At 34.5% G+C, this 27,956-nt stretch overlaps 3 protein-coding genes and 1 pseudogene across 5 annotated transcripts; 2 read left to right on the top strand and 2 right to left on the bottom strand.

Annotated features, from left to right (window-relative positions):
- The first annotated feature begins 446 nt into the window (after nucleotides 1–446).
- Nucleotides 447–9,949, top strand: LOC120170909 (isopentenyl phosphate kinase-like). Of its 2 annotated transcripts, XM_039178753.1 has the most exons (14): nucleotides 447–654; nucleotides 763–999; nucleotides 1,097–1,194; nucleotides 1,353–1,395; nucleotides 1,952–2,013; nucleotides 2,148–2,204; nucleotides 2,332–2,367; nucleotides 2,450–2,527; nucleotides 2,633–2,699; nucleotides 2,782–2,844; nucleotides 2,958–3,061; nucleotides 3,146–3,281; nucleotides 4,417–4,419; nucleotides 9,940–9,949. In XM_039178753.1, exons 1-12 carry the CDS (start codon nucleotides 615–617, stop codon nucleotides 3,239–3,241), a joined length of 981 nt encoding a protein of 326 aa, XP_039034684.1. In that variant the 5' UTR covers nucleotides 447–614; the 3' UTR covers nucleotides 3,242–3,281; nucleotides 4,417–4,419; nucleotides 9,940–9,949. The 2 variants fall into 2 exon arrangements, with proteins under 2 accessions (XP_039034684.1, XP_039034683.1); XM_039178752.1 differs by lacking the exons at nucleotides 4,417–4,419; nucleotides 9,940–9,949 and having other exon boundaries at nucleotides 3,146–3,506.
- Nucleotides 6,689–7,946, bottom strand: LOC120170908 (annotated as a pseudogene).
- A 3,944-nt stretch (nucleotides 9,950–13,893) lies between the features above and the next one.
- LOC120170905 lies at nucleotides 13,894–18,702 on the top strand. The gene is made up of 5 exons (XM_039178747.1): nucleotides 13,894–14,159; nucleotides 15,031–15,266; nucleotides 15,401–16,115; nucleotides 16,290–18,561; nucleotides 18,602–18,702. Exons 2-4 carry the CDS (start codon nucleotides 15,033–15,035, stop codon nucleotides 18,485–18,487), a joined length of 3,147 nt encoding a protein of 1,048 aa, XP_039034678.1. The 5' UTR covers nucleotides 13,894–14,159; nucleotides 15,031–15,032; the 3' UTR covers nucleotides 18,488–18,561; nucleotides 18,602–18,702.
- A 2,263-nt stretch (nucleotides 18,703–20,965) lies between these two features.
- On the bottom strand, nucleotides 20,966–27,089 carry LOC120170907 (protein GDAP2 homolog). Of its 2 annotated transcripts, none has more exons than XM_039178750.1 (15): nucleotides 26,984–27,089; nucleotides 26,196–26,534; nucleotides 25,557–25,634; nucleotides 25,308–25,363; nucleotides 24,714–24,833; nucleotides 24,552–24,622; nucleotides 23,948–24,041; nucleotides 23,574–23,777; nucleotides 22,566–22,817; nucleotides 22,162–22,270; nucleotides 21,913–21,980; nucleotides 21,711–21,780; nucleotides 21,553–21,627; nucleotides 21,380–21,471; nucleotides 20,966–21,214 (listed from the first exon to the last, which is right to left on the bottom strand). In XM_039178750.1, exons 2-15 carry the CDS (start codon nucleotides 26,508–26,510, stop codon nucleotides 21,139–21,141), a joined length of 1,680 nt encoding a protein of 559 aa, XP_039034681.1. In that variant the 5' UTR covers nucleotides 26,511–26,534; nucleotides 26,984–27,089; the 3' UTR covers nucleotides 20,966–21,138. The 2 variants fall into 2 exon arrangements, with proteins under 2 accessions (XP_039034681.1, XP_039034680.1); XM_039178749.1 differs by having other exon boundaries at nucleotides 26,196–26,557; nucleotides 26,984–27,084.
- Between the last annotated feature and the right edge of the window lie 867 nt (nucleotides 27,090–27,956).

Genomic DNA, 27,956 nt, shown 5'->3' with positions numbered 1-27,956 from the left:
ATATATAGGAACTGTTCTCAACCTAGTGTTATACTTATCTTATATTTTATTACATTCAACCAACTTAAGTCGACCACATTCGTCAACAGTTTATCATGGAGTGGCAACCGTAAGAACATACGGACACGCTAAGGGTACCGGATTCACCACAAAATCCTCCGACGATTATCATCCTGCAAACTGAAACTACGCGTGAGTGCACCAAATCCTACGACGATTATCATCCTGCAAACTGAAAGTACGCGTGAGTGCACCCATACGCAGATTTTGGGATAAAATATCATTAAAAAGTATCACTACTCTTGGGTGGGAGAGAGACGTCTATGATTTACATACATCTAAAGTCTCTCTCTCTCTATATATATATATATATATATATATATATATATATATATATATATATAATCTTTATCTTTTATAAAATCCAACCCGACCCATGATCTAAATCTAAATTTTAAAAAACACACCGACTGAATTGGATCAAAATCTGTGGGTCAAAGGCCCCTGGCTCCATCTTGGTACAGTCTTTCAACTCTCGAGTCGCAGATTCTGACAGAACACGAGTGTAAGCAGAACAACTTCAACTCAGAGTTCGAGTTACCAGAAACCCGAAAATGGACCTCAATCAAACGATTCGTTGCATCGTCAAACTCGGTTTCTCTCTCTGCTATATTGTCTCAAAGTTCCAAGCTTTTAAAAGTGTTCTATTTTCTTACTCTTGAAACCACCTTTAAAATTTTGTTTATTTTGGGTGTAAAACAGGAGGAGCGGCAATTACTTGTAAACACGAACTAGAGAAGATCAACGAAGAGAATCTCGAAACAGTTTCATCCCAGTTAAGGCAAGCAATGAATCTGGGTTCTTGTTCAAACAAAGTAATCGGGATGGATTGGAGTAAAAGAGATGGAGTTCTGGATATTTCTTCTAGTTTAGCTGATTTCGATGATCAGCGTCAGTTCACCGTCGATTTCAGCAGATTTGTTGTCGTTCACGGTGCTGGTGAGCTTTGATTATGTTTTGATTCCTGGGGCTTCTTATTTGGATTTGAAGTGATTTAATTTAGAAATAGAATTAGTGATTTTACTTTCATTTGTAGGTTCATTTGGGCATTTCCAGGCTAGCAAATCCGGGGTTCATAAAGGAGGATTGAGTCAACCTCTTGTCAAGGCTGGTTTCGTTGCAACTCGAATTTCTGTAAGATATGGCGATTTTAGCATTAAATTTAAGGAGAATGCTATGCAACCACGATTGAATCTTCGCTGGGTTCATCGGTAAAACTTGTAGTTATCGATTGTCATTGTCATATTATTGATTATTCGATGATTTTTTTTCCGGTCATGGTCCTTTTCCAGGTTACGACTCTTAATCTCGAAATCGTCCGAGCACTTGCTAGAGGTACTGGTCTAGTTAACATTACATAACTTCCTATGTATATGCTTTGCAAATGTTTCTTTGTTAAGTCTAACAGATGTAGCTGAAAGATTCCATCAACGCTCTAGATTTCATTGTTCTGTGTGTTGCGACTTCGAATTAAGCTTAACCATCTTAATTATCTCTAATTTCTAGAATAGGTCTTTACAGCGATGTGTTTGAATTTACACACACATAGACATGTGAATTTGTTGAAGTTATCATTTGCGATTGTGCAACTTCTGTTGAGTATTCGCTGAATCCAGTGATGATCACATAGAGTATTCGATTAACCAAAAAGTTTTACGAATTTAGACTAAAGATGCTAAAACACTCATCAATGTTGTATTAAGTTGTTCGGCATTACCGACTTCATATACCATAATATTCTCTATTGTCGTACAATGCTTCTTGCTAGACCACTCGAATATGAAATAAAATAAAATAAAACTGAAATTTCTTCCGTTTAATGCTTGCAATAATCTGCTTTTCTCGACATGAGCAATTTGTCGGTAAACAAAGTTTTGTGCTTTTCTTGCAGAGGGTATTCCTTCTATCGGAATGTCTCCATATGCATGTGGATGGTCAACCTCGGAAAGAAATGTTAGAAACATCTAAAGAGTTATTTGTTAGACTATAAACCGACATCAATTATGAAGCCGGTTTTCTTTTCCCCTTATGTTTCTTCTTGGTGGAGCCATTGTTTCTATTAGCTTTTTACCAATATGTTTCTTCAGGTAGCTTCTGCTGATTTGTCGGGAGTAACCAAAGCGATTGACTCGGGTTTTATCCCTGTAAGTTTGTTGGAATTCTGTATCAGACTTCAGCTTGATAACTGAGCAGCATCTATCGGATTATGTCCTTGTTAAAGTTCCCTATGAATAGCTAATAATCGTGTCGTCTTATTACGTGCTTTTATAGGTTTTACACGGAGATGCAGTATTTGATGATCGTCTGGTAAGATATCTCAAATCATATGCAAATTACGATTTTGTTAATTCTCATATTCAACATATAATATAACTACTTGTTTAATCAGGGATGCACCATTTTGAGTGGCGATGTTATCATCCGTCATCTCGCGGAACACCTTAGGCCGGAATATGTTGTCTTTCTTGTATCCTTCAGCTGTCGAGAGAATTTTAAATTCGGTTTATCAACACTGCATGATAGATGTCAAACGTGGTTCTATGTTTGTTTTCCAATTAATGAGACATAAAAGACTGATGTTTCGGGTGTATACGACCGGCCACCGACGGATCCTAATGCAGTTCTCTTGAGAGAAATAGGTGAGCCACTTGCCATTAAGTACTGCAAATCTGACCCTTGCATAAATCTCGATATTTATGACATTATGCATGTTCATATCAGCCGTGGATGAAGACGGGAAGTGGTCTGTTGTGAAACCGACTCCGCAAAGCATGAACATGCAAGGTACATTTGCCGTTTTCATCGTTTGCCTTAACTTCGAACATAATGAAGAGGAGCTTTTCTAGTTGAGCTTTACCATTCACCGGTCCGAAAATATTGATTTGTCGAACGCACAGTTGAAATAACCGTAGCAGCTCATGATACAACCGGGGGAATGGTGACCAAAATATCGGAAGCTGCACTAATTGCAAAGCTCGGGATTGACGTTTATATAGTGAACGTAAGGAGCTATATGTTTTTTTTTCGTATTTAAAGCATAGGCTTCATTGGTTCATCGGCCTTCATGTTTGTGCAAACTTTTCAGGCCGCCACAATCCACTCATTGAAAGCATTGAGGGGAGAGCTGAGACATAACATACCGGATGACTGGCTCGGGACGGTTATCCGGTTCTCAAGGTAAACTGGCCGAGCATATAGAAATCAACGAGGTATTGGAGCATGTATTGCAATCGATACGGAGAACCGTATTTTTTTCAGATCGAACTGATAAGAGACCTTCATTGGTGGTTTGTTACCATATTGTTTTAAGCTTGTTTCTCAAAGTTAGCGGTTCGCACCATTGCTTTCATCACGATTAAGGGTGTAAATCAAACGCTATTCTATTTGATTCAAGCAGCTGGCTTTTGAGCTTTTTATTTATTTATTGATATAGTATTTTAGTGTTCCATTAATAAAATAACTCAAATAAATTTTAGATAATAAAACTACAGTTAAGCTCAAATAGTTCTTAATTCATCGGACCTAATCAAATACTCAGCCAGCCTTATTTTAACGACACTATTTACCTTCCACAATCCTTCATGCATTGAGGGGCCGTTTGGTTCAAAGCATACAACATTATCAGAATGGAATCTTTATTCTCTCATTTGGTTAGCCGATAATCTTTTATTATCAACAGTGGATTTTTTAGAGTATATTACCGGGAATGTGATTACCTTCTTCCCTTAGGTATTGTTGGATTACCAGCGTTTTGGACTAAAATGCCCTTAATTTTTTTTTCTCAAAATTATCTTTCTTCTGTCGTTGAATAATAAAAAATTTAAATTACAAATTTATCCTTAAACTATTTTAGATTTAAAAAAAAAAAATCATAATTAGAATTTTATATGAAGTTCAGAGGTTAAAATAAAATTTTACTCTTTCATTAAACCTTTTATCTTTTCAATTTTGTAAAAAAAATTATATAAATTTGTTGAATTTAAATTTTTTAAAGAAAATATATAAATTAATTATAGTAATATTACAATAGAATTCAACTTGTTAAAAAATCAAATATATAATAAAGACAATTTGATAAAATATACATTCTAATAATATTTTATTCCTTTAACCAAAACCGGTAATCTTACATTTCTACTAAACTAACCAAACACAAAATAAAACATTTACGGTAATCGTACATTCCGTGAACCAAAGGCACCCATTGAATGGTATAAAATTCTAAGCTTATTACTTTATAATATTACTTGTTTAATTGAAACTAACTATTAACTGATAACTAGTGTTCTGCTGGTTCCTGCTCTTGTGAACGTCCAATTTCAGTGTCGAGTGTCGTCATGCCGACTAGAAGAGGAGGCCGTGAGCTTGAACTTGCTCCATTTTGCTGGGAGATGCTGCTTTGTCCACGTTCAACGTCGTCGTCTAGAGCAGGGCGTGTGCTCGAACTTCATCGGGGGCAATGTTAATGATATCAGGTGAAAGCAACGAAAGAAAACCGTTAAACCAGCGGAAGATGTGGTTGGATAGATAAAAGAAGAGTCCATGAAATGGATACGAGAGAAGGACGAAGAGATAGAAAGGCCAGAAAAGCGAAGGAATGAAAAGAGAGAGGCTCCTAGCGATATGGTTACTGCAATGGAGAAGTTCCGGGGACGGTGGCGGATGCGATTAAGGTGTATAGTCAAAGGGAGGTCAACGGAGATGGAGAGGAAGAGAAGAAGAAACATGAACGCAAGGGAAAGGAAAAGCAGCCCCAAAAATGAAAATTTTCGATCGAAGATGGATAAATAGGGTTCAGAGTTGGAGTGGGAAGAAGAGTTTAGGAACAGAAACAAGAACAAATTCAAGAAAGGAGGAACACAGAATCTCAAATCCATAATTTTGGTTTTGTTGCTTCCTCAAAGGGTAACAGCAAAGCTGCTTATAAAGGCGGGCTATCAACGAAAGACACCCCTTTTTTTCCAAACTATCTTTTTCAACTCAAAATCATCTCATTTTTTTGCAAACTAGCTTTTGCAACGCAAAATCACCTGTGACTTTATGTTTGAATCGAATTTTGAATCAAAATACTTTCATAAACATTCTCAATGACCCTTATTTTTTTCTTTTTTACAATAATACTATTTTCCACACAATAAAATAAATGTTATGAATATAAAAATAACAATATTTTCTCATCAAATATTTAACATTATAAATTTTCAACAACTCAAGTTCGAGTCTTTTATTCAACTTGGGGGTGGCAATCGGGTGGGAAAAAACTGAAAATCGTGGGGATCCGAATTGATGGGGATGAAGTATAACCGAAATGTTCACCTACAGGGATGGGGATAGAGGAAGTTTTATCCCCGAAACTCAAATGGAGATGGGGATGGGGACGGAGATTGTTATATCCAAACCGTACCCGTGTGAATAACCGTGGGGATCTCCTAAAAATAACCGTAGGGATCCCTGATATTTTACAAAAATAACCGTGGGGATCTTCGAAAAATATATGTGAGATTATGTCCCACTGTTACATCTCAAATGAACTAAAATTAAAGTTTAGATATTGATGCAGGGGGATCCGAGACAGATGATGATGAGCTGTCATATTGCACCTTGATTTAGCTGAGATACCATGAGTTGGCAAATTAGCGCAAAGACGGGAATTGATTGTGATATGTTCCTCATTGGGGCCGTTTTGAGTGTGTTTCAGTCTTTTGGCCATAACTTTGGCTACGGGTGTCAGAATCGCGCATAAGACCCCAATCCAAAAAGCTCCTTTCAACGCACACGCTGTCCACATGAGCTATGCACCATGTGGCCTTTTTTCGACCTCAAATTCTGTCGTTTTGCCCTCCGAATCACTAGATTTAGATATTTTTACTATTTATGGTAATATTTTGATTATCAATTAGGAAGTCATTTTAAATTCGATTTCAATCAGATTTTTTGCAGATTGCTTATTTTATTTTGAATTTCAATTTAGAGTGATTTTCGGGATTTTTCTATTTTTGATAAAATTCCGATAAACAAGATTTTTGACTATTACAGTCCGGCTTGTGGATTGATTTTGACATGGTTTTGATTTTATAATATTTTATTAAACCCTAGAGACTTTTTTCTCTGGTTTTTGGACGAATTTTCTCTTGTGAATCATCTGTTGGAACTAGCCTGCGGGATAATCGTTATTCTGTCTGGCGTCAGATATTTTCTCATTTAATATACATTGATTTGTTGAGATTGAAAATATTTAATATTATACATATACATCGGGTGTTAGATGAATATTGATGTCTGAAACTTTCATATTATAGATAGAGACCAATTTGAGACAATTTGATATATCTTACAAGTTTTAGGCGTTGCATTGATTTCAAAATTGTTTATTTATTTTTTGGTATGTGGATTCACCGAAACCCACATGAAACGTAAGGGATGGGTATGGGGACAAAAAAATCCTCGAAACATATAATGGGGATTCCTCAAAACCGTACCCGCAAGTGTTTGGGACGGAATGGGTAATACAAAACCGTCCCCGCCCCGTTGCCACCCCTAATTCAAATTAAAACAACTCCAACCGCTTAAATCAAGTACTTAATGACATTTTAATCAATAAAATTAAATAATTTTGTGCTGAAAAATAAAATTAGAATAAAAAAACTACCTTTCCTTGAGCATAAACTTCTTTGCCATCAAATAAGCACTCTCCAAACTTATTCTAAACCTGACCAAATCAAGCTTCACATTCTGTTGCTTCAAGTAAATGTCCATAATCTCTGTTGGCCACCCTTTCTTTTGAAGTGCCAATGGATCTTTCAACAATACATTATCTTTCCCATACTTTTCAATCAAGCTACTTTCTTCAACCCTAATTTTATACTCCAAGTACTTCAAGTTTATCCCTTTAGCTATTCTCCTGTAAAATGCATCTGCCGCCCATTCCGTTCGATCGGTACCACTTGCATGAACACCGACCCCGGGCGGAGAAACAATGAATGCGTGAGTGCCGCACCGTGCACTCCGATCATCATGTGACTCGAATTGAACAATGTATATGCCTCATCAAGAGACGTGTAACGGTTCGGTTCAAATACAGTGACGTCAAATCCTACTTCTTTCATTACTCGAACAACTTCGTCTTGATTCAATATCCTTCGTGATGACACGTCATTGCCTCGGCATGTTAGAACGAGGCGAGGCCGACGTTCAGGTTTTGGGTCGAGGGGAGGATAGGGAATAGGGTTTTGGCTATAGGCTTTTTCTAGGAGATCCCGGAAATGCAATAGTGTTTTGGACGTTGGGATTAATGTTGGGTCTATGGTCATAAAGCCATGTGATATGATGCCTAGTGTGGCTGAAGGGAAACAATGAGTGACATTTTCCTTTTCGAGGGAAATAATCTCGTGTTTGCTAAGCACCTTAAGTAATTCTGCATACTTACTATGCCACCAATCATGGTACTCGGATACGACGATGATGAAATCACGATCAGCGTAGATGGAGTTGATGGTGATGAAGAGGGGGATGAATCCGTCATTGAAGGCATGGAACAAGTTTCCAGTGTACCCTCCCGCACTGAATACAATGGCCGGAGCCTCGTGTCGGATCGTGCATTTTGGGCTCGATGGACCAGAGACTAGACTGAGCTCTTTGATTTGGCCCATGATGTAACCCTCGTATTTTCTCGGGTATGGCTTGATTGTCTCCACGCGGACGGAACTGGTGGGGTCTATTGTAAAGAATGTTGAGGCTGCGGGGTCCAAGACAGTGGAGCCGTCGATCGTGCAGAGATCGTAGCGAATATAGGAACGGTTGCAGCTGATTGGGCTACTCATTGGGACCCCAACAAGTGGAAGAAGTTGCCGATTCTGCTGACTTGCCACAGTTGTAATTTCAACACGTGTATCTGTTGAAATTTAAAGAAAGGAAAATAATAATATAATAAAAGTACCACATTTTAGGCTATTTGTATGATGAGTCAATTATGCATTTAGTACCTAAACTATCAGTTTTGATTCATTTTATTATTTAAACTTTCAGTTTTTTCAAAATCATATCTAAGATTTAGTTTTCATTTCAGTATCCGCCGTTAAAAATTTAACACGTTTAGTACCAAAACCATCAATTTTGGTTCGCTTTAGTACAAAAACTTTCAAATATTTTTAAAACTTAACATTAAATTTTGAACGAGGTATTAAAATGAAACAGTAACTAAATTTTTTAATTGCATGGTACGAAAATAAAATAATAACTAAACTTTAGACACATTTTGAAAAAATTGAAAGTTTAGATACTAAAACAGACTAAAACTGATAATTTAAGTGCTAAATGTGTAATTTATCCTAGTATTATTTGTTAGTAATGTAAAATAGTCTTAGACAAGCACTTCACAACTACCTATATTTTTTTATTGGCTTAATAATTTTTAGAGTAATCAAACTTTTGAACAAAATTACATTCATTCTTTAAAAATTTTACTTAATTAAACTCTTCAATTTAAAATTTTAATTAATATAAATTTTTATTAGTAAAAATTATCATTGATGAGTACGATATTGATTAATCAGAATAAATATATTTTCACATTTATTAAAATCAAAATTGACATAGCATATTAAAATGCATATATACACACATAAAATTCTTCTAATAATAGTTTTCTTTAATGAATAATTGTTTGTTAAAAGATACCAAAATTAACTACGTAACAACCTTATATTTTATTTAGGCCGAAATAATAATAATAATAACCATCTTATTAATTAATTAATTAATTAATTAAATTGAACCCAACTAATTAAGCATACCACCAAACGAATCATTTATTAATGCAATGCAAAGATGTGATGAGGTCAAAGGGCCGGTATGGAAGCTTTTGTGGTTGGTGGAGTTTGAAACAAACCCTCCAACCGAAACAGCTAGCAACGCAGGAAGGTTAATTGGTTTCGTGGTTAAGAATATTCATGTTGTTTTATAATCTCGATATTTACTTTTAGAATGTAATATCTCTCTACTTTATGAAATTATCATTTGAGTTTAAATATCGATCAAATTAGACTTTGTGTTTTAAATTATGTGCTTGAATACTACTTATAAGACTCTTATTTCCCCAAGTTTAACAATTTGCTTGATTCTAACATTGAATCTTAATTATATATTTGAACAAATATAGAAATAAGAGTTTGAAGATTTCATCCGATGGAGAATAACGGTTACCTTGATTCTTCTTTAAAGTGTACGTAGAGGATGACCATGACGACGACGACGTTGCTGCTATTATGTCGTTGATCCTCGAGATCGACGACATGCTCAAGCTCATCGTATGAAACCACACCAACAACAAGCAAACAATAACTGTCGCAACGGCTGCTTTCGAGCTCCCATTTATCTTCTTCATCCCCTGATTTATTCATATACCAAAAAGGAAAAGCCTTTCAGGAAAAAAGATGACTTGCATTTGATGTGTATATATAATCAACTCCCCTTAAATAAATTCTTAAGTTCGAGTCTCTGAGACGATATCAAGTTATGTTCAACTCGTAATTTTATCAAAACCCGAATATGAGGAGTCTCGAACCAAATATATATATATATATAGTATGTGTGCTGAAGAAAACTGTACCTGAATATTTTGATGGCTTTAGAATCAGTGCCTGCGGGGGGCTTTGGTCTCCTGCAGAAATGAGCGAAGGGTCGATGAAATACTTAGGGTTAGCGACGGGAGAGAGATTGATTTCGAAGGTTATATTTAGAATGTAATTAGTGCTTAAGCATCGGTTTGACAAAAGGGAGGGAATCTTAAATAGGCCAATGGCGTTTTGGACCGAGTTACCTACCCATTTTTTAATAAATGTTTGATTGGTGTTAAATTAAATAATAATCAAACTATATTAGTTATGACTTAGGACATGCCATACACTCTTTCAATTATTAGTACATTTGTATCTCTTACACATGAAAAATAAAGAAACATTTGAGGTAAATCAAGTATTCATGCCACTAATTAAACACAGACGGGGCGTGTAGTTCTAGATCTGGAATGGTTTTTGCGGGAGGATTGATACGGGATGAAAATGGCAACTAGCTCCAGTTTTATGTTGAGAATCGGCCGAACTACCAGCGAAAAGGCCGAAATCTGGGGCATTCGTCAGGGTCTTGTCATTGCTAAAAGACTTGGGCTTGGAAACGTTGTGCTTGAATCGGATGCAAAATGGGCAGTAGATGCTCTGGAAAAAGAAAGGAAAGAGAGATCATCTTCGAGGACTGTGGAGAACTCTTAGAAGAGGGTTGGGTCAGAGAAATTCACCGCATATGGAGAGAAGGGAATAGAGCAGCCGATTGTTTGGCGCTTGAAAACCTTCGGGGTGTGTTTGGTTTGGAACATGAGATTCCATACGAATGAAATCCACATTCCTCCATTTGATTGGTCGGGAATGTCATTCCCGATAATCTTACATTACCAATAGTGGATTTTTTGGGATATATTACTGGGAATGTCATTATCCCTCTTTCCTTAGATATTGTTGGATTACCAGCGTTTTGGATTAAAATGCCCTTAAAAAAATTTCTTACAAAAATATCCTTATTCTGTCATTGAATAATAAAAATTCTACGAAGGTTAAATTACAAATTTATCCTTAAATTATTTTAGATTTACAAAAAAAATCTATAATTAAAATTTTATATGAAGTTCAGGGATTAAAATAAAATTTTACCTTTTTATTAAACCTTTTTATATTTTTTCAATGTAAAAAAAATTTATATAAATTTTATGAATTTAAATTTTTTAAAGAAAATATTTAAAAATATTTTCAAACTTGTTAAAAAAATAAATATATAATAAGGACAATTTGGTCAAATATACATTCCAATAATCTTTTATTCCTTTAACCAAACACGGTAATCTTACATTCATGCTAAACCAACCAAACACAAAATACAACATTCCCAGTAATCCTATTCCCACTGATAATCTTACATTCCGTGAACCAAACGCACCTCAGGCTTCACGAGCTTGATGAACCGCCATGGGAGATAGCAACAATTCTCCACCCTGATAGATTAGGAATAAATTTTCTCAGGTGGTAATTGTGCTTCGAGACGTTTCGTCTACTCTACCCCAAAAAAAATAATTAATACATATTAAATATTACAAAGGTTCAATATACAAACAATTCTCTCAATCGAATTTTCTCCATGATATATATGGGATAATTACATTATTTGATCACTTTCATTATGTGTTGTCCACTTTTCCTCACTTAATTCAAAAGATATAATATTTGATCACTTTCGTTTTTATTTAATTAAGAAGTGGTCAATAACGATTAACTTTCTTTAGACTTTTAATAGATTGTTGTCGTGTCAAGAGGAATATATAAAATTAAAAAGGGTAAACTACATTAAATAATCACTAATATTTGAGTGAATTTTTGTTTTTCCCACTGAAATTTCAAAATTAACAAACTGGTCACTAAATCATCAAGTATTTCATATCGATGAAGATGAGAATTCATGGGTGGGAAATTTCGATAAATTTTCAATCCAAAGGTGTGTTTTCTTTCTTTTACATGGCTTTTATTTTTCTAGGCATTCTTCGGCTCTTAATGGGCGGTGTGGAGTAAGGGATGAAGAAACCACTTAGGAGAATATATATCACAAAATAGTATCGACCAATTTGTTATTTTAAAAACTTCATTTTTGTAAGCTATAGTTTGACATTTTCTAAAGGTTAAACCTTTATTAAACAAATGTTAATACATTTATTCAACCGTTTTAAAAAATTATATATTAACACCTTTAAAACAACTGTACCTTTATGCAAGCATTTGGGAATAAAATAAATCCCATTAAAGATATCTCTATCTTTATATTTTCTCCTGAGTTGCTTCTATTTTCACATCCTTATCCAGAAAATTCCACATGATACTTATAGCATACAACCAATCAAATCACAACAATAGATGGGTACATGAATTTCATTTTTGGTCCAAATTGATATTTACAATAAATGATTTATCTAAAAATATATATAAATATCAGATTATACTTTAAAGTTAAATTCAATTATTGAAATATATTTACTATAGAGTTAAATTAATCATTCTAAGCATCCAATAATAATTAAGGATGGTAACGAGTCAGATTTTTGGTCAATCGAGTTTCGACCCAAGCATTATACCCCTCATCTGACACCCAACATAATTTGAGTTTAAAAAAATTCACTCGACCCAAAATTCAATGCAAATGTTAGGATAAAAACATGCATCTGACCCGACTCAAATATAAAAGTTCTCAGTATTATTCAATAAAATAAGGATCCAAATAAAAAATGTATGTAGAGAACAATAATATTGTTATCTCGGTTCATGCCTTGTATTTTCACTCTAAATCAAATTTGATCCGATACGTACCCAATTTTTTTTTAAAAAAATTGCCCCTATATAATTAGATCAAAACATGTTGAATTCGAATAAAATTATCATCCCATAATAATATTAATATTTGAACATAATGAAACAAATACAATATTCCATCTAAAATGTAATATTTTATTTTTTTGACTATTTTTTTAAAAAGTAATATCGTGTCCAAAATCGACCACTTGGTCACATCCATTTCTAATACAAACAGTAGCCACGTGTTGGGTTTGTAATAATTAGCTTCATGCCTTGTTTTTATTCCAAAATAGAGGATCCAGCCAATCATAATCAACCACACAATTACGGCACTGCAGTAGAATGATAATAGTAATAATAATAATAATGTAAAATAATCACATTCGAGTCTCAAAATATTATAATTATTTTAAATTTATTTTTATTTAAATTTTGAAATATTAAAATTTATTATAATTTGAATTTAAATATGTTCAAATTACCAATCTTAATTATTGGTTTTAATTCTAATAATTTCAAACTGTATCAACTTTAATTAAATTAAAGCTTTGAAAATAAAGGTAATATTGTAATTATGTTATATTCCGAAGGCCATTTCTTCCCAGATTTCACAGTGAGATTTTCAGACAGAATCAGGGGGCCCACTACATTGTATGTTGTGTTTTAGCTAATTAAAACACTGCTAAATTTGCCAAATCTACATTGTGATTAACGTTTAATTAATTTACTATTTGTTAGTAAAACGAATTAGCGTTGAACCAAAGCACCAACGAAATATTTATGTACCATTATGATTTGATATTGAAAATTTTAATTTTATAAGTGAGATAAAAATTAATTTTATTCTTTTTTTACTTTTTATTTATTAAATAAAGACATGGGATTTTTTTAAAATCATTTATGGAATTAAAAAACTTAATTTCGCAACCAACAATTAAGTAATAAATTTTATCGAGCTTCAAATAAATTAAAAGTATGAAAATACGTAATAAAAATATAAATTTAATAAGAGAATATTATTTCATTTAATGTATATATACATCGCCTAATTATTTTCTTCTTCTTATAATTATGTTAATCTTTAAATCAAATAAAAATTACAACAGATCATTTTGTTATTCGAAAACTTGACATTTATGATGGAAGTTAATTTGAAATCTAAAAATATTTATCAAATTTTTTTAATATATATAATTAACGATAATTAAATATAATAATTGAAGTAAAAATAAATTAAAAACTTAACGTTGTTTTCTCCGATAATAATAATAATAACAGAGAAAAGAAGGAGACCGGGTGCAGACAAAATTTCATGTCACTGTTATTAGAAGTTCGTTTGTTTGTGTGGGAGTCCCCATCTCCATCTAAACAAACACACTTCCTCAAATCAATAAACTTTTCTTTTCTATTCTTCTTCTCAGCTTTCTCTCTCTAGAATCAAAAAATAAAAAACAGATCTTCAAAAAAAAAACATTCTTTTCTTTCTCTCTTCTTCTTTTCTGTTTAAGAGTGTGGCCCAGTAGATCGAAATCTTCTTCCCTTTTCTTCTTCGATATGAATACATGATGAAGATCTAAGCTCTTTTAATCTCTGTTTTGTTGTAAAGCTTCTTAATCTGGGAAAGCTTGGGAGCTTTGAATCATCACCATGAAAATTTAGCAGCTAAATCCATGGGAGAATCTTGATGGAGATGTGACTAGAGGATGTGGGTCTGAGGTGAAATTTCGTTTCTATTTTTTTTCACTTTCTCCTGATTTCACTTATGGATTTCTTTTATTTATTATCTCATGATTTGTTTAGTCGTTCTTGTATTAGGGTATCTTTGTAATCAAATTAGTTAAAAATACACCTCTTAATGGTAGGTTAATTATTTATGAGTTTTTGTCCCTTTTAGCTTGTTTTATTTGTGGGTTTTGGATTGGGGTTGATTGTAATTCTGATTAGATTAAGATTAGTTGGAAGATCATAGCTTTTATAATGTTTATCTTCGGCTGTTTATATTTCTTGTATCTCTGGGATCGACTATATACTAGCTTTACTTTGCTTATTTATCATCTTAATTTCCTCTTTCTCCATAAATTTCAGTAGCATTATACTTCCATGATCATAGGGTTCCTCAATTTACTCCTTTGACAGCACCTTTTTTCTGCAAGATTCTTTCTTTTTCTGAGAATTTTAAACATGCATGAAAGTGTGGCTCTGGTGGTTCATTTATGATCCTGTGGCTTACATTAAACTTCTAAAATCTTGGTTTTGTGCTTCCTTTTAGCGTCATTAGTTTTGAATTTATGATTACTACTTCGCCATAGATGTTTGTTGCTTTGGCTTGCATCTCCTTATGTTTATTCGATTCCGGTTGATATTTTTTTTTGAATCGTTCTGTTGAATCAGTAACACTTGATTGTGATGATATCTGAGTGATAATTGGATTTTATCACGTTAGATTCATGTAAGTTATCAGAAATGTGGCCATATGTCTCTAAGATACTGCATTAACAGTTCTGCATTTTGTTGAGATACAAATGATGATCGTTGCTGCGATTGTTCGTTGTATGTTGAATTAATTAGACTTGTTTACCGGTTTCAGGAATGGGAACAGAAGTTCGGTCGAAAAGCTATTTTCCTGGATTTTACTCAATGAGGGATCTCAATGAGGATTCTAATAGTTGTAGCTGGCCGCTTTACTACGGAGATAAAACATTGACAAATGGTCAATACTACAATAGCTTTTTCCCGAATGCCGTAGCAGATTCATATCCTCAACATGATAAGGACCGTTTGAAGAGAAAAATGCTCGAACATGAGGCTATATTTCAGAATCAGGTAATAAGGTCCCAGCCTATTGCGAGCTCGTATTTTTATAGTATTGTTTACGTGGCCATTTTAAATTGAATTCGAGTGTTTGTTTCACTCTGTTTTGCTGCTATTAATTATCTGAGTTCTCTGTCTCCATCCAGGTATCTGAGCTTCATCGCCTGTACAGAATACAAAGAGATTTGATGGATGAAGTAAGAAATAAAGAATTAAAGAAAAATCGGATTCCTATTGAATCATCGTTACCATCAAGCTTGCTAGCGTCACAAATTAAAACTGAAGTTGCTCACAACTGGGATATCCCCAACTTCTCTGTGGCAAACTCTGTCTGTGGTAGACGATCAATTTCCGGAGTTGAAGATGCTCATTCTCCGCTTAGTTCCGTGAAGGGAAGCAGCATCCAAGCTGGTCCCTTTTTGTCTCCAAATGGAGTTAATTCCAAGGATGTTGAGGTGCTAGAGCGCCGGCCAATGAAAGCGAGAAGGAAAATGTTTGATCTTCAACTTCCGGCAGATACGTACATGGATACAGAAGAAGCTGAAGAGTTCCGTGATGACACAACATCTGGCACGTCGAGTTATCTTCCAAATGGAAATGGAAGAATTGGACCTGAAAGTGGTGGGAAGCGATTTCATAGTGATGTTGGAAAGACTGGTTGCCAAGGAGATGCTTCGAGATTTGATGCATGTTTGAGGGGCAAAAATAGTTTGGCTGACTTGAATGAGCCAGTACAGATTGAAGAAACTGATGGTTCGACTTATTCTCACTTTGTTGGCCATGATAATCTGTCCATAAATGATGTACATGTTGGAAACAACGAGCATGCTAGAGGATTCTTTTCCCGTGTGCGTGAAGCTGGTAATACTTGTCAACTACTGAACTTGCATTATATTCCCTCCTTAATTCTTACCTGTTAAGTCTTGTATTATATTCTTGGGCTTTGACTGGATGGCATTAGTCAGGTTTCTATGCTCCGTCTTGCTCGAATTATAATGGACGCTCACAATTCAATTTTAATTATCTCGGTTTCAGGGCACAGTAAAAGCAACTCGACATTTATTTCACAAAATTTCCAGCCACAGAAGTTTGTATCGTACCAGCAAGCACATGTTCTTTTTGACAAAGCTCATGATCCACAAACATTTTCGCTAACTGATCAAAGTAAGACAGACCTCTCAAGAGAAAGAAACACTTCAGATTTTTCCAGAAGAGATTGTGAAATTTCTGTTAACCACAATCCTGCATCAAACATGGCTTCTAATGTTCCTAGTTTGAGTTTATTTGCTTCCTCTGATCCCGTAAATCCATGGTCTCATTCAGTTTCTTCTGAAAAGCCTACCAATAGCTTAAACCAGAAGTCATTGTCAGTTCAGACTCGCCCATTTTTGAATTCAACTGATCCTTATGGTAAGAGTTCTGTTCCATCACCCCATGGCAATGGGAATTTCAGAGAGAAGTGGCCAGTGAGTAGCAATTCAAGACTAAACCCAGGTTTTGGAAGAGAATTGCCCAATCGAAACGGTTTTCATTATGGATCCTCGTCAGGATCCAAGGAACTTGCAATGCACTTCCTCTCAATCAGTTATGATTATGCGAACAGCAGTACTGTTGGTACGGGGCTCTTTGAGCAATTCTCTGCTCATGGTTCAACTAAGGCACACAACTGCTCGAATGTTGCTGATATGAAGTCTACAAGTGATGTCAATTTGAATGTGCTGCTTTCAAACAGTTCATCAAATGAGCCGGTTTCACTACAAGGTCCTCAAATAGACGGAGGAAGAAAGCATGAAGACCATTTACTTGGGTTGCCGTGGCTAAGGGCCAAGCCTGCTTGTAAGACTGAGGCCATAAGGGCAGGAATGGATTTGAATGTTGGAGAGTTGAGCTTCTCTCAATCTTCTCTAAAGCAATCAACCAAAAGAGACGGGTTTGGAAATGGTTTCAGTCAAATTTTTACACAGAATTTGAAGTCGATTTCATCCTCCAATAGTGTCGATGCTAGCAGGACTGAAATAAGTGAATGTCTGCGCGATAAAAAGATTAATGGGATTCCCATTTCTGAAAAACCCTATGTTTCTAAGAATGAGTCTTCTTTTATCTCCCCGTATGTATCTGCTCATCAGCCATCTGAAGGTGAAGCGAAAAATAAGCAGAGAAATAGGTTACTTGATATTAACTTGCCTTGTGATGCGACTCTTGATGCAAGCCAAGACATAGTTGCAGAGAATTCAACCATAGAGAAGGAAGCAGATAAAAAGTTATCAAGTTTCAGGCATCAAATTGACTTGAACTCGTGTGCCGATGAGGATGAAGCTTCTTTTATACCGAATGTTCCGAGCACCAGTGTGAGGATGACTGGAGGAATAATAGATTTGGAAGCTCCACTCGTTCCCGAACCTGAAGATGCTATTCATGGAGAAGCATTATTGGCCAAGGCAGATGAATTAACTTTTGAATCAGCACAAAGCCGAGACGAGTGCCAGCTGCATGAACTTATGAAGAGTGCAGCTGAGGCAATAGTTTCCATCTCATCATCCGTTCAGTACATTCATTTGGATGAAGTTAATTGCAATTCATCTGAAACTTCTACGACAGACCCCCTTAATTGGTTTGTCGAGACAGTTTCCTCTCTTGGCGAGGATCTAGAGAGCAAGTTAGAGGCTCTTTGGAGAGGCAAAGATGGGGGTCGAGAGGAACGTTCCTTAGAGAAGATCGATTACTTTGAGTCGATGATTTTGGAATTAGCGGAAACCAAGGAAGAGGATTATATGCCCAAGCCTCTGGTTCCTGAAAACCTTAAAGTGGAAGAAACGGGAACTACCTCATTGTTAACAACACGAACAGGGAAGGGCCAAGGAAGGCGAGGAAGGCAACGGAGGGACTTCCAAAGGGACATCCTTCCAGGCCTTGTTTCCCTATCGAGGCATGAGGTGACAGAAGATCTTCAGACTTTTGGAGGGATTATGAGAGCAATGGGTCATTCATGGCAGTCGGGATCAACAAGAAGAAATTCTAACAGAGGCACTTGTGGCAGGGGGAGACGACGTTCGGTGATTAGCTCCCCTCCTGATTCAGCAACTGCTGGAACCTGTGCACCATTGATGCAGCAGCTTACTAATATCAAATCGGGGCTGGACGATAGAAGCCTTACTGGATGGGGGAAGACAACTAGACGGCCTCGCAGGCAAAGATGTCCCGCAGGTAATCTACCATCCCTTGCATTAACCTAATTACAGTAACAGGCCCTTTTATGTATTGGTAGAGGATACTATAGAGGGAACTAGGTCATTGTTTTGAATCACATTTTCAAAGAGCTTATCACGATCCCGGGGATTGCCTTTTGTATACATTTTAGCCTGAAATCTGGGTATACTTGATTGTACGTCTTCGAGCGGTTACGAACCACTTACACTGTATATCAATAAAGTTGCATGATTTCTTCCAAGGGTGTGATCCTTCAGTTTGTTTCTTACTGCTTTTCGGGCTTAGTCTTAACCCGGTTGATATTTTTCTAAATTCGTTAGAACGAAACGGATAGGGAAATAGGGAAACAGAAGCATAAGTTATAGACAGGCTTCTTTTTACCATGACAATCTAAATTCATGCAGAAGTATGTTTTTCTCAGGTGAGAAAAATCCCATCTTATCTGATTTATTATCATACCTAAACTGGGCATGTTACGAATCTCGAACAATCCGAATTAAAAAAGATTAGTACTTGAAATGATCTAGACTCGAATTCTAAATGATCAGAAATTCATGTTATCTGTAATGTTTGGTTGTGAATTCTGGACACAACAGTGGATAACTTCCAGCTGAAACTTGTCCTCCTCACCTGTCGTTTCTTTCACTTGCAACTCTCAACTCAACACCAACAATTTTTACACTTGTATTACATACATGCATGCACGCATGCATACATACATGTTCAAAACCCCCATTTTCCCAATTCTCAACTCAACGCCAACAACTTTTTCACTTATATACATACATACTGACGTACGTATTCAAACCCCCATTTTCCCAATCTTGTATCATTTTTTTTAAAGAAAAAACTTACTTTTAGTTACAAAATAGAAGAAAAGAAGATGGGGAGCACGAGAAGAAAGGGCGCGTGAAGAAGGAATGAGAAAGATCTGAGTTTTGGAAACTATCGTTGTGTGAAAAATGTGGGTGTGGGAACTGTCAGGGATTAGTTTGGTAGTTCTGTAAAAATACGGTTAAATAAACACTCTATCGAAAAATGTTAATACTTTTTAAATAATTTCGATAATATATTATTTAAAATATTATTTTTTTATCAAAAAAATATTAATTTTGCTAATTAATTTTCAGTATAATTTAATATTAATATTTTCAGTAAAAAAATATTTTAAGTAAAGTTTTACCAAAAATATTAATATTTTCAGCAACTTCTTTTTTTAGTAGTATATTAAGACTATCGTACCTGAGACAATTCAGATTAATAGGCTGTACACCTGTCATAGTCTTATATGCTCATCGCCGTTCTTTTAGATTCTCTCTTACCCAATTACCTTTCACTGTTTCTATTATATTATATTATATTATATTAGTATTATTAAATCGTCCACCTCTTCTTCTTCTTTCCTTTTATTATATTATCTTTGGGGATTGGTTGACTTTCTATTTGCAAATTAAAGATTTTCTTCATTTCTTTAATTGGATTTTTCTATTAAAAATTATTATAATAATTTTATCAATTTATTGAAATGATAGGTTTTGATAAATTTAGAATTTGATCCATAATTTGGGATTCAATCGCCTCTAAATTTTTAAAATTATCATATATTTTAAATTTTTTCTATGTATTTCTTATTGAAAATCTGTTTTGCCCTCTAGAATTTTAGTCCGCCTCCCTAGAATTTTAGTTCATCTCCCTTAAGTTTAAATTTGCCTTCCAAACATAAAATCAGATATTCGTCCTTGACTCATACTGCAATTAATCCAATAAAAGTCTTAATTTTTTTTAAATAAGTTAGCGTGATTGCAAGGTAATATAAATTTAACAAATGTTAATCTATCAACAACGCAAACACCAGCAAATGCATGTGCTTGAACCCAAACCTTTAACGAGAAAAATTTCCTTTTATTGTTTCCTTCTCCATTCAATAATAAAATAATTAAAACTAACCATTAATAAATTTGATATGAATATTATATATATATATATATATATATAACTTAATATAACATAAAAATAAAATATATATTTAAGAGATAACAATAGATAATGCAGTTTTAAATTTTTAATAATGTAAAAATCGATTTTAACACCAAGATATTCTAATTATCATGTACACCAAATTTAGATCAAATATAATTATCATCCTCTTCGTTATCTAAATTTAATTTACTTTTACAGACAATTAATTGAGAATCTAATAATCATTATTCGAATCTTTACTTCGGTAAATAACATTTAATTTTCTAAAGGTTTTATTTTAAAACGAATTCCAAGACTAGTAAATGCAAAATTTTAACGGATTTGAAGTTTCTAAAAAAAAAATGAGTTAATTTGAATTCGAATAATAATATTCTAATTTTATGAGGTTTATAAATAGATTCAGATTTTAAAATAGATTTGTAAATTCAAATTTTAAAAATTATAAATATCCGACATGCTACCATCCTGACATATTATTAACATGTTTAAGAGGACAAAAGAGAAAGAAATGACTTCCCTAATCATAAAAAACAAATTAACAAGCAAATCATTGCTCAAAAATTAAGATATAACCAATTTTACATGATAAACCACCACCAAAACACAATCAATCAACCCACTACCTGCCTACAGAAACCAGGAGAAGAGAAAATCAAACCGAGTATTACTGGCCGTCGTCAACTCTGTGTTTAAACTTCTACGGTCGATGATATACATATTTCGTTCGGGGGTCTATGATCAGACCCTTTCCACCATTCACTTCTAAATCGTGCCTGCAATATTTGTGATGGTAAAAATTAGAATCATTCCTGTTGTTGGAAACGATTGTTATGGTATAATTAAGCCGAATCATGAAAATTGTCGAATTACTCTATTGGATTGTAAATAATGGGGTGTTTCGTTTTAAGTACTAAAAAGATAAAACTATAATACTTAACTGGAACACGAAATCAGGGATGGTCAGTTGCTCTCGAGGAACATATCTGAATAGCTGCAGAAGCTTATCGACATATACCACTTTCTTCCACACCTGTAGATAAATTCCAGGAATTACAGTAAGATTCCTCAAACAGGTAAATCAGTCTTCGATCAGAAATATTTAAAGACTTACCACTTTGTCCACGAACATTTGCAGAGCGAAAATGGTAGCCTTCAAGTGCAAGGTAGGATGGAGAACATATATTGCCTATACAAAACATGTAAGAGGAAAAAGAAACATATGGCGGAGTACGAATATTATAAATAGAAGGAATAGTAAGTGCTACATACATGCAGGTTTCGTTGGTGCTTCCGGCCAAGTATTTGCTGTAATCTTCTCATCCATCCTAAATCTGGTTGGCTGGTTATTCCAGAGAAAGAGAGGAAAAAAAACATACAATTGGAAATGGTTTTATCAGGAAAGGGTCAAAGAGCTTTTGCTCAAAGAACTTGAACATTTAATGGAACACATCAAATCTTATCCAATACTCACACTTGTAAAGATGCTGCAGAGTGGAAGTATACAATAGTATAAGGTTTCTGTATCAATGGTTCAAATTCCTGAAATCAATAATAAAAATAATCTTTGCTCAAAACCAGTTACAATAATAGTATTCTGTTGAGAATGCCACACCAAAAAGGAAATCATTTCCCGAAATAAGCTGTTTAAATGAGGTGTATTCAATAAGACTATGTCTAGGAATTTCAAATATCCGACGCAAAACTATTTGGAAGCTAATACCTTTACAACATAGTGAATGAAACGTTCAAGCTCAAGACACCGCAGAAGAAAATGAGCTCCAACAACAACCATAACAGGGTGACCTTCACTGTCCACTCCTCCACGATAACTGAGATCAAACAAATAAAATAATGGGATCGGGAGCAATCTAAACATGTGTGAAATTCATGTCGTTCATACTGAATGAACCTTGGTACCACAAAGAGTAAAAGACGACAAATAAAAATGGGACCATTCAGAAAAAAGCAGGGGGAGTACAATGAATCAAGACTTCAGCTGATTGTGAAGAAAACCAATTATTCAATTCGATAGTTTAACCTATTCCAAAAAATAATGAATTATAATAACAAGGAATGCTAATTCGATATGGGAAAACTGAAAGGAGATCTGCATGATAAACTTACAGAATTTTCATCTCTGCAATTTCAGAAAGATTAAGGGAATTTGCCTTAGTAAGGTATCTGGAATGAAGTGAGTATTCTTCAGCAGCAGATAACGGAGGCCCACCGAGGTCACCAAAACCAAGCATCTTAGCAAAATTCCAACCACCCCGGGCTTGAGCAGTTTTTTCCCATTGTTCTTGGCGTCTCTGATCCGGATCTTTCATCAAGGACATGAAAGCAGGATCCAAATATGTATCCAAGTAACTTGAATTTCTGGAAGATAAACAATTACTTGACATGGTCAATTAATGAAATTAAAGTGAAATAGACCATGATCATTTACCATAATCAAAAGAACCACGGTAATTTCAAGAGAATATTGAGAACAGACATAAAACTACAAGGAAACTCAGAAAAACAATAATTGGTTGCATTTCCATGAATCCTAATTGTCTAGAAACTAGACATTAGTAAAATAGTAACAACATTAACTTATTGCTTTAATAATATATTCCTTAAAATTTACGGAATCCACAAATGAGAAAAAACAAATCTCATGTATTATCACAGCATGTGACAAGTGCATGCATCCGCATATGGCAACAAAAGAGATGAACCGTGTCATTTCTAGAGAGGAAGAGTGATTAGGTACATACTTCATCCAACAGATTTCCATCCTACCTCAATGACGCATACAGCAAGAAATTTGAGCAAGGAGAATCCAAAATATTGAATGGAAACTACTCTGGTTATAAGTTAAACTTGCTATCACAAGAAACTACTTGGAAGGAATCCAAAGCGTTGATTTGTTACACTGAAAACTTAGTCTCTTACAGATATCAATCATTGAAATGTAGGAGAAAGAGCATATTAAACCACAACTACACAAGGTTGAAATATAGATAAACCTACATTCCAATATCTGCCCATTATGATGCCTTTTTTCCCAATCAATCTAGGACCAAGAAGGATATAACAAGGACAGAAAAGTTAAAGATTTTTTTTTTATCATGAACGGTATTAACTGACCTTTGTACCAAACCTACATCACTAACAGGGAGTTCAGCTGAAGCTTGGGCAGGCTTTGGGACAGTCTTTTTGGGCAATGGCTGTATTCTGATTTGACGCTCATGAATGATAGTCTCACCATTCTCATCCCCAACATCAGCAGGAAGCTTAGATATGGCCACCACCTCCTCATGCTTATCTCTAGGAAAGTAAAGTGGAAGCAATCTACAATTTACAAAATCAAATAAGATACCTCAGGTCTATAACATTAAAGCATAAGCAAAAAGAAAAATGATCATCAAATTCCTCAAGACATTGAAGGAACTAAAAAAATGCATCTAAACGAACAAGCCATCTCTACGAGGTAGTAAAAATGAATAATAATAGTACGGTACCTCTTATAGATCTCAGTATCAGATGATGTGCTAGTACAAAAAACAACAGCTGTAATTTCATCTTTCTGCTTTTCAAGAAATCTGCGAACAGTCCCTAATGAACAAGAAAAAAATTTGAGCCCATAAACATTCAACCTCCAAGGCAGTTTAAATAGCATGTTATACGAAAGACAGGCATGTAAATCCAAACACAGTTTTTTTTCAAAGAGCTTCAGTCCTTGCCAAAATTATGCATTAGGGTGAATATTTCAAATGAAATCGACGCTAGTTAAAAGGAATGAGTTTTATACAAACGTAAGGGGCCCCAAAACATTGTATTTATTGAAAGAGTCAACTTGAGAAAATTATATGCGAAATGGGCACCAACCCATTTCAATTATTCAAAAAATAACATCCAATATTACTTTTCTCTTTCATTTAATAAAAAAAATCATTTCACAGTTCCTTGGATTTTGGTCATCACTTTCTCTAAGAATATCAGCACATAAAAATATGAAAGCGGAAAAAGTAATACGAAGAAAAACTTTGAAATTTCAGATTATAAGTTCACAAAAAATCAACAAAATCAGACAAAAGAGTTGTGACATTTAGGACATTTTCTCACTTATAGCCACGTGTGCAGCTGGTTCGCGGGGATAATTTTTAGTCTCTGTGTATATGCAGCCCATAGCAATACTGCATTGACACAAAAAATAGTAAATGTCTTACCTGCAAGAAAACAATAAGATGAACAAATCAAGCAGTACAGCATCTGTGATATACCAACCTCCGAAGACCATTTTCAATAAGAAGTTCAAGGCAAGATCGATAGCAATGACTCAGAGCATTCTCAGCAGCAGTATGATACTTTACTGCATACTTGGGACCAACAGTATGGATAACCCTCCTAACAATACGATACATAAAACCATCAATTTTCAGTCTAAGAAAAGAATTCATTACTAAAATGTAACCTGTAACAGTTTTGGTGCAAACTGAATCAAATTATAAAATAAGAAATATAGCAAGCAGGTCAGCACTCTGGCTTTGATGCTCAAATGTGAACCATGGACCACAGCTATGCAGCATGATCACAAAACTGGCTAGTGCGTGATCAAACAAAATGCTGACATCTACTATAATATGCCTCAGCCTTCTACAAAAATTGATGAAATAATGAAAAAAAGAGAGCATGAAAAACATTTATAAGAATTATTATACGGGAAAGAGTTATATTCCGTAATATAAACAGAAACACATTATCAATCTGATTTCTTGAAAACCTCACTGAAATGGAGGAAGTTGCAATCGTCAATAATACCTTCGTAAAATCATCAGATCTATATAGTCTCAAGTTATGCATGACTGTAGACATACAAACCTAGCAGGAAGATCATATGCATGAGTAACCTTGGCCATCCCTGTTCTGCATCCACCCTGTCCATAAAAGGTACATTACATCCTTCTTGCTTCAGGTTTACATTATTTAAAGCAACTTGTTTTAGAATCACAAGGATTTGCCATTGACTATAGTAAGCTTAGAACAGAGCTATAGATATACGACAGATCATGAAATGCTCATATGGAAACAGTTTCCATTTAGTTTCTTACTGCATAATATTTAGCATACCAGTGTTGCACATTCTTCTGCAAGACCAGGCCCAGCTGCAGCATGCAAACCTTGGCTACTGTGTGCTTCATCCAGGTTCTGCAACCAAGAATTTGAAGAACAGTTCAGAACATTGATTTCTTTTAACTTATGGTTTGTTATTGGGCGAGGAACTTTGATCCAAACATGAAATGAGTTCCTCACATCAGAAAAGTGAGGATCAAACCTTCCCACTGAAAAATCCAACGTTATTTAGAACATTTACCACATTGTTAGTGATACAAAGAAAAACTCAGGTCCTATTCGAAGAGGACTAAAAATAGAGGTGTAAATGAACTAAGTATGTTCATGCATGGAATGTAAAAGAGTCAGCTGGTCAGCTCTAATATTTTGAATAAAGTTGTAAAGCACATGCAGGTCAATTTGGTGTATCCGTATGATAAACAATCAATCCTTCCATAGCAATAAATACAGTTCCAACGTTATTAACAGGCTTCTATTGTCATTTCCTTTCCCTATTGGCTTAACCATGTACCATACATCCAAGAGTGGAAAATGCAAGGTTGTTAGTATCCAAGCAAGGATAGTGAAATTCAAGTGATTCCAAAAATTATTTTGCATCTGCAAGCAAAATTTAAGGAGAAAAAGCTTACTGTTTACCTCATTTGTAGAATTAACGACAGCATCAACCTCGAGGTTCCATGGCAGACCCCTCCACAAGTATATCTTTGAGTTCATTTCATGATCGACCGGAAACCTTGATACCATCCCATTGCTTCCATCTGCCTCCGTAGGAGAAGCTAAAGGGTCGGGGAAAAAAGATTTTGAAAGAGAAGGATCTTCATTCTCATACTCCAAAGAAGACCTAATCTCTGCATCAATCCACCGTGGGACTTGATCCAATGTCACAACAAAGTCGCCGGTCTCAGTCGGAACTTCCCCACTGACTGTGGCTGTAGCCATTGGCTGAATCATTGCGACAGCTCCCAATCAGAATCCCTAACAGTAGTGAGCCCAAAGAGCTTTAGGAACTCAAACTTTGACTATCCAAAAGAAGAAATGCATTACGTAATTAAAATAAACAACCGCAATTCACACAGAACCACATTGCATAACATCTCTATTTTCACCAAAATCAAAGATCAACAACAAATTTAAGCACCTTTTAACCTATTGATATATCAATCATCAGAACTACTCTTCAAGAATTTCTCAATCATCGGATCATCTTCATTGGATACCATGAAACTAAAGGAATAAACAGGAAATCAAATCCCTTATATCGGAATTTAAATAAATTTCAGAAAAAACCAGCAGCAACAACCAAATTAAGCTAGAAAAATTTAAATAATTACGTCTTCGTAAAACTACGAAAAATTCTCATAAAATTAATCAATTCACTATACCAATTCAAAATTCTGAAGATATGTATGTAAAAGAGAACGTACCTCAAATTGAGAAGCTGGGGAAAGAAAACAGATCTTCAATTTAATCTCGAGCTTTGAGTTTCAATGTGAAAAATACAGCTGTTATTTCTTCGTCGATGAGCCAGCGGCAGCGGTGCCCCTTCTGGCCAAGAACAGATTTGATTGAAAGAAACAAAAATTTGCGTTAATTGATTGCTGTCGATGCTGGCCCTCTAATTTTCTGTGTATTCCCTTTTAAGTCCCTTATTTTATTATTTTTTGCTACGAAGTTAAATTTTAGTATGGACATGAGATCCGAACCCGAAGGATTCCGGCCCGACCCGATCAGGTAAATTTTATATAAAAAAATTGGGTCGGCTCGAGTTTTTTAAGGTTATGTTTAGGTCAATTCGAGTTTGGGTTTAGGATGAAAATATTAAACCCAAAAAAATTTATTTTATATATTTAAAGATAATTACAATAATAACCCTCTATATATTTTTTAATAAATATATTATTTTAAATCGGATCATGTTTGGGTTTTATCTCAAAAAATCAGATCTATTAGAAGGTGTATATTTTCAGAGTCATGTTCAGGTCGAGTGGAAGATTTATAATTTTTGGATAGAGTCGGATGGGGTCGGATTGCCCATCCCTAAATTTTGGCTTTGCAATAGAAAATTCTAAATTAGATTTCTTTTTCTTTTTCTTATGTTTAGTCTTTGTCAAGTATCCTTAAACTTATTAGTTCAATTTTTAATTTAATAAAATTAAAGTTTAATATAATATTGATGGTTAAACATGCGAATTCTTATTAAATAAAATTTTTAGATAACTAAATATTTGACATAAAGTAAGTCTTAAAAGATTTATTTCTTTTGATATCTTTATTTAAGAGATTTTTTAACGGATATTAGAAAAAATATTAAGTTTGAACATTTTTTAATAAGATTATGTATGATAAAAAAATTTGTAGGAGATATTTTGATTTTATTCAATTTAAGAGACTCTATTT

This window comes from Hibiscus syriacus, unplaced genomic scaffold (assembly GCF_006381635.1).
Source record: "Hibiscus syriacus cultivar Baekdansim isolate YM2019G1 unplaced genomic scaffold, ASM638163v2 tig00111798_pilon, whole genome shotgun sequence".
NCBI classification, from domain to species: Eukaryota; Viridiplantae; Streptophyta; class Magnoliopsida; order Malvales; family Malvaceae; genus Hibiscus; species Hibiscus syriacus.
Note: the sequence above shows the minus strand (reverse complement) of the source record. Positions and strands in the feature narration are given on the sequence as shown.

Excerpts from the sequence above, each read along its gene's own strand:
- LOC120170909 (XM_039178753.1), top strand. The coding sequence starts at position 615 with ATGGACCTCAATCAAACGATTCGTTGCATCGTCAAACTCG. Across the intron at positions 655-762 it reads TCGTTGCATCGTCAAACTCG|GAGGAGCGGCAATTACTTGT; the intron begins GTTTCTCTCTCT and ends GGTGTAAAACAG. Across the intron at positions 2,368-2,449 it reads CAGTATTTGATGATCGTCTG|GGATGCACCATTTTGAGTGG; the intron begins GTAAGATATCTC and ends TTGTTTAATCAG.
- LOC120170907 (XM_039178750.1), bottom strand. The coding sequence starts at position 26,510 with ATGATTCAGCCAATGGCTACAGCCACAGTCAGTGGGGAAGTTCCGACT. Across the intron at positions 22,271-22,565 it reads ATTGCAGAGATGAAAATTCT|TTATCGTGGAGGAGTGGACA; the intron begins GTAAGTTTATCA and ends GTTTGATCTCAG. Across the intron at positions 21,981-22,161 it reads TCATTCACTATGTTGTAAAG|GAATTTGAACCATTGATACA; the intron begins GTATTAGCTTCC and ends TATTGATTTCAG.
- LOC120170905 (XM_039178747.1), top strand. The coding sequence starts at position 15,033 with ATGGGAACAGAAGTTCGGTCGAAAAGCTATTTTCCTGGATTTTACTCA. Across the intron at positions 15,267-15,400 it reads AGGCTATATTTCAGAATCAG|GTATCTGAGCTTCATCGCCT; the intron begins GTAATAAGGTCC and ends GTCTCCATCCAG. Across the intron at positions 16,116-16,289 it reads TTCCCGTGTGCGTGAAGCTG|GGCACAGTAAAAGCAACTCG; the intron begins GTAATACTTGTC and ends TCTCGGTTTCAG.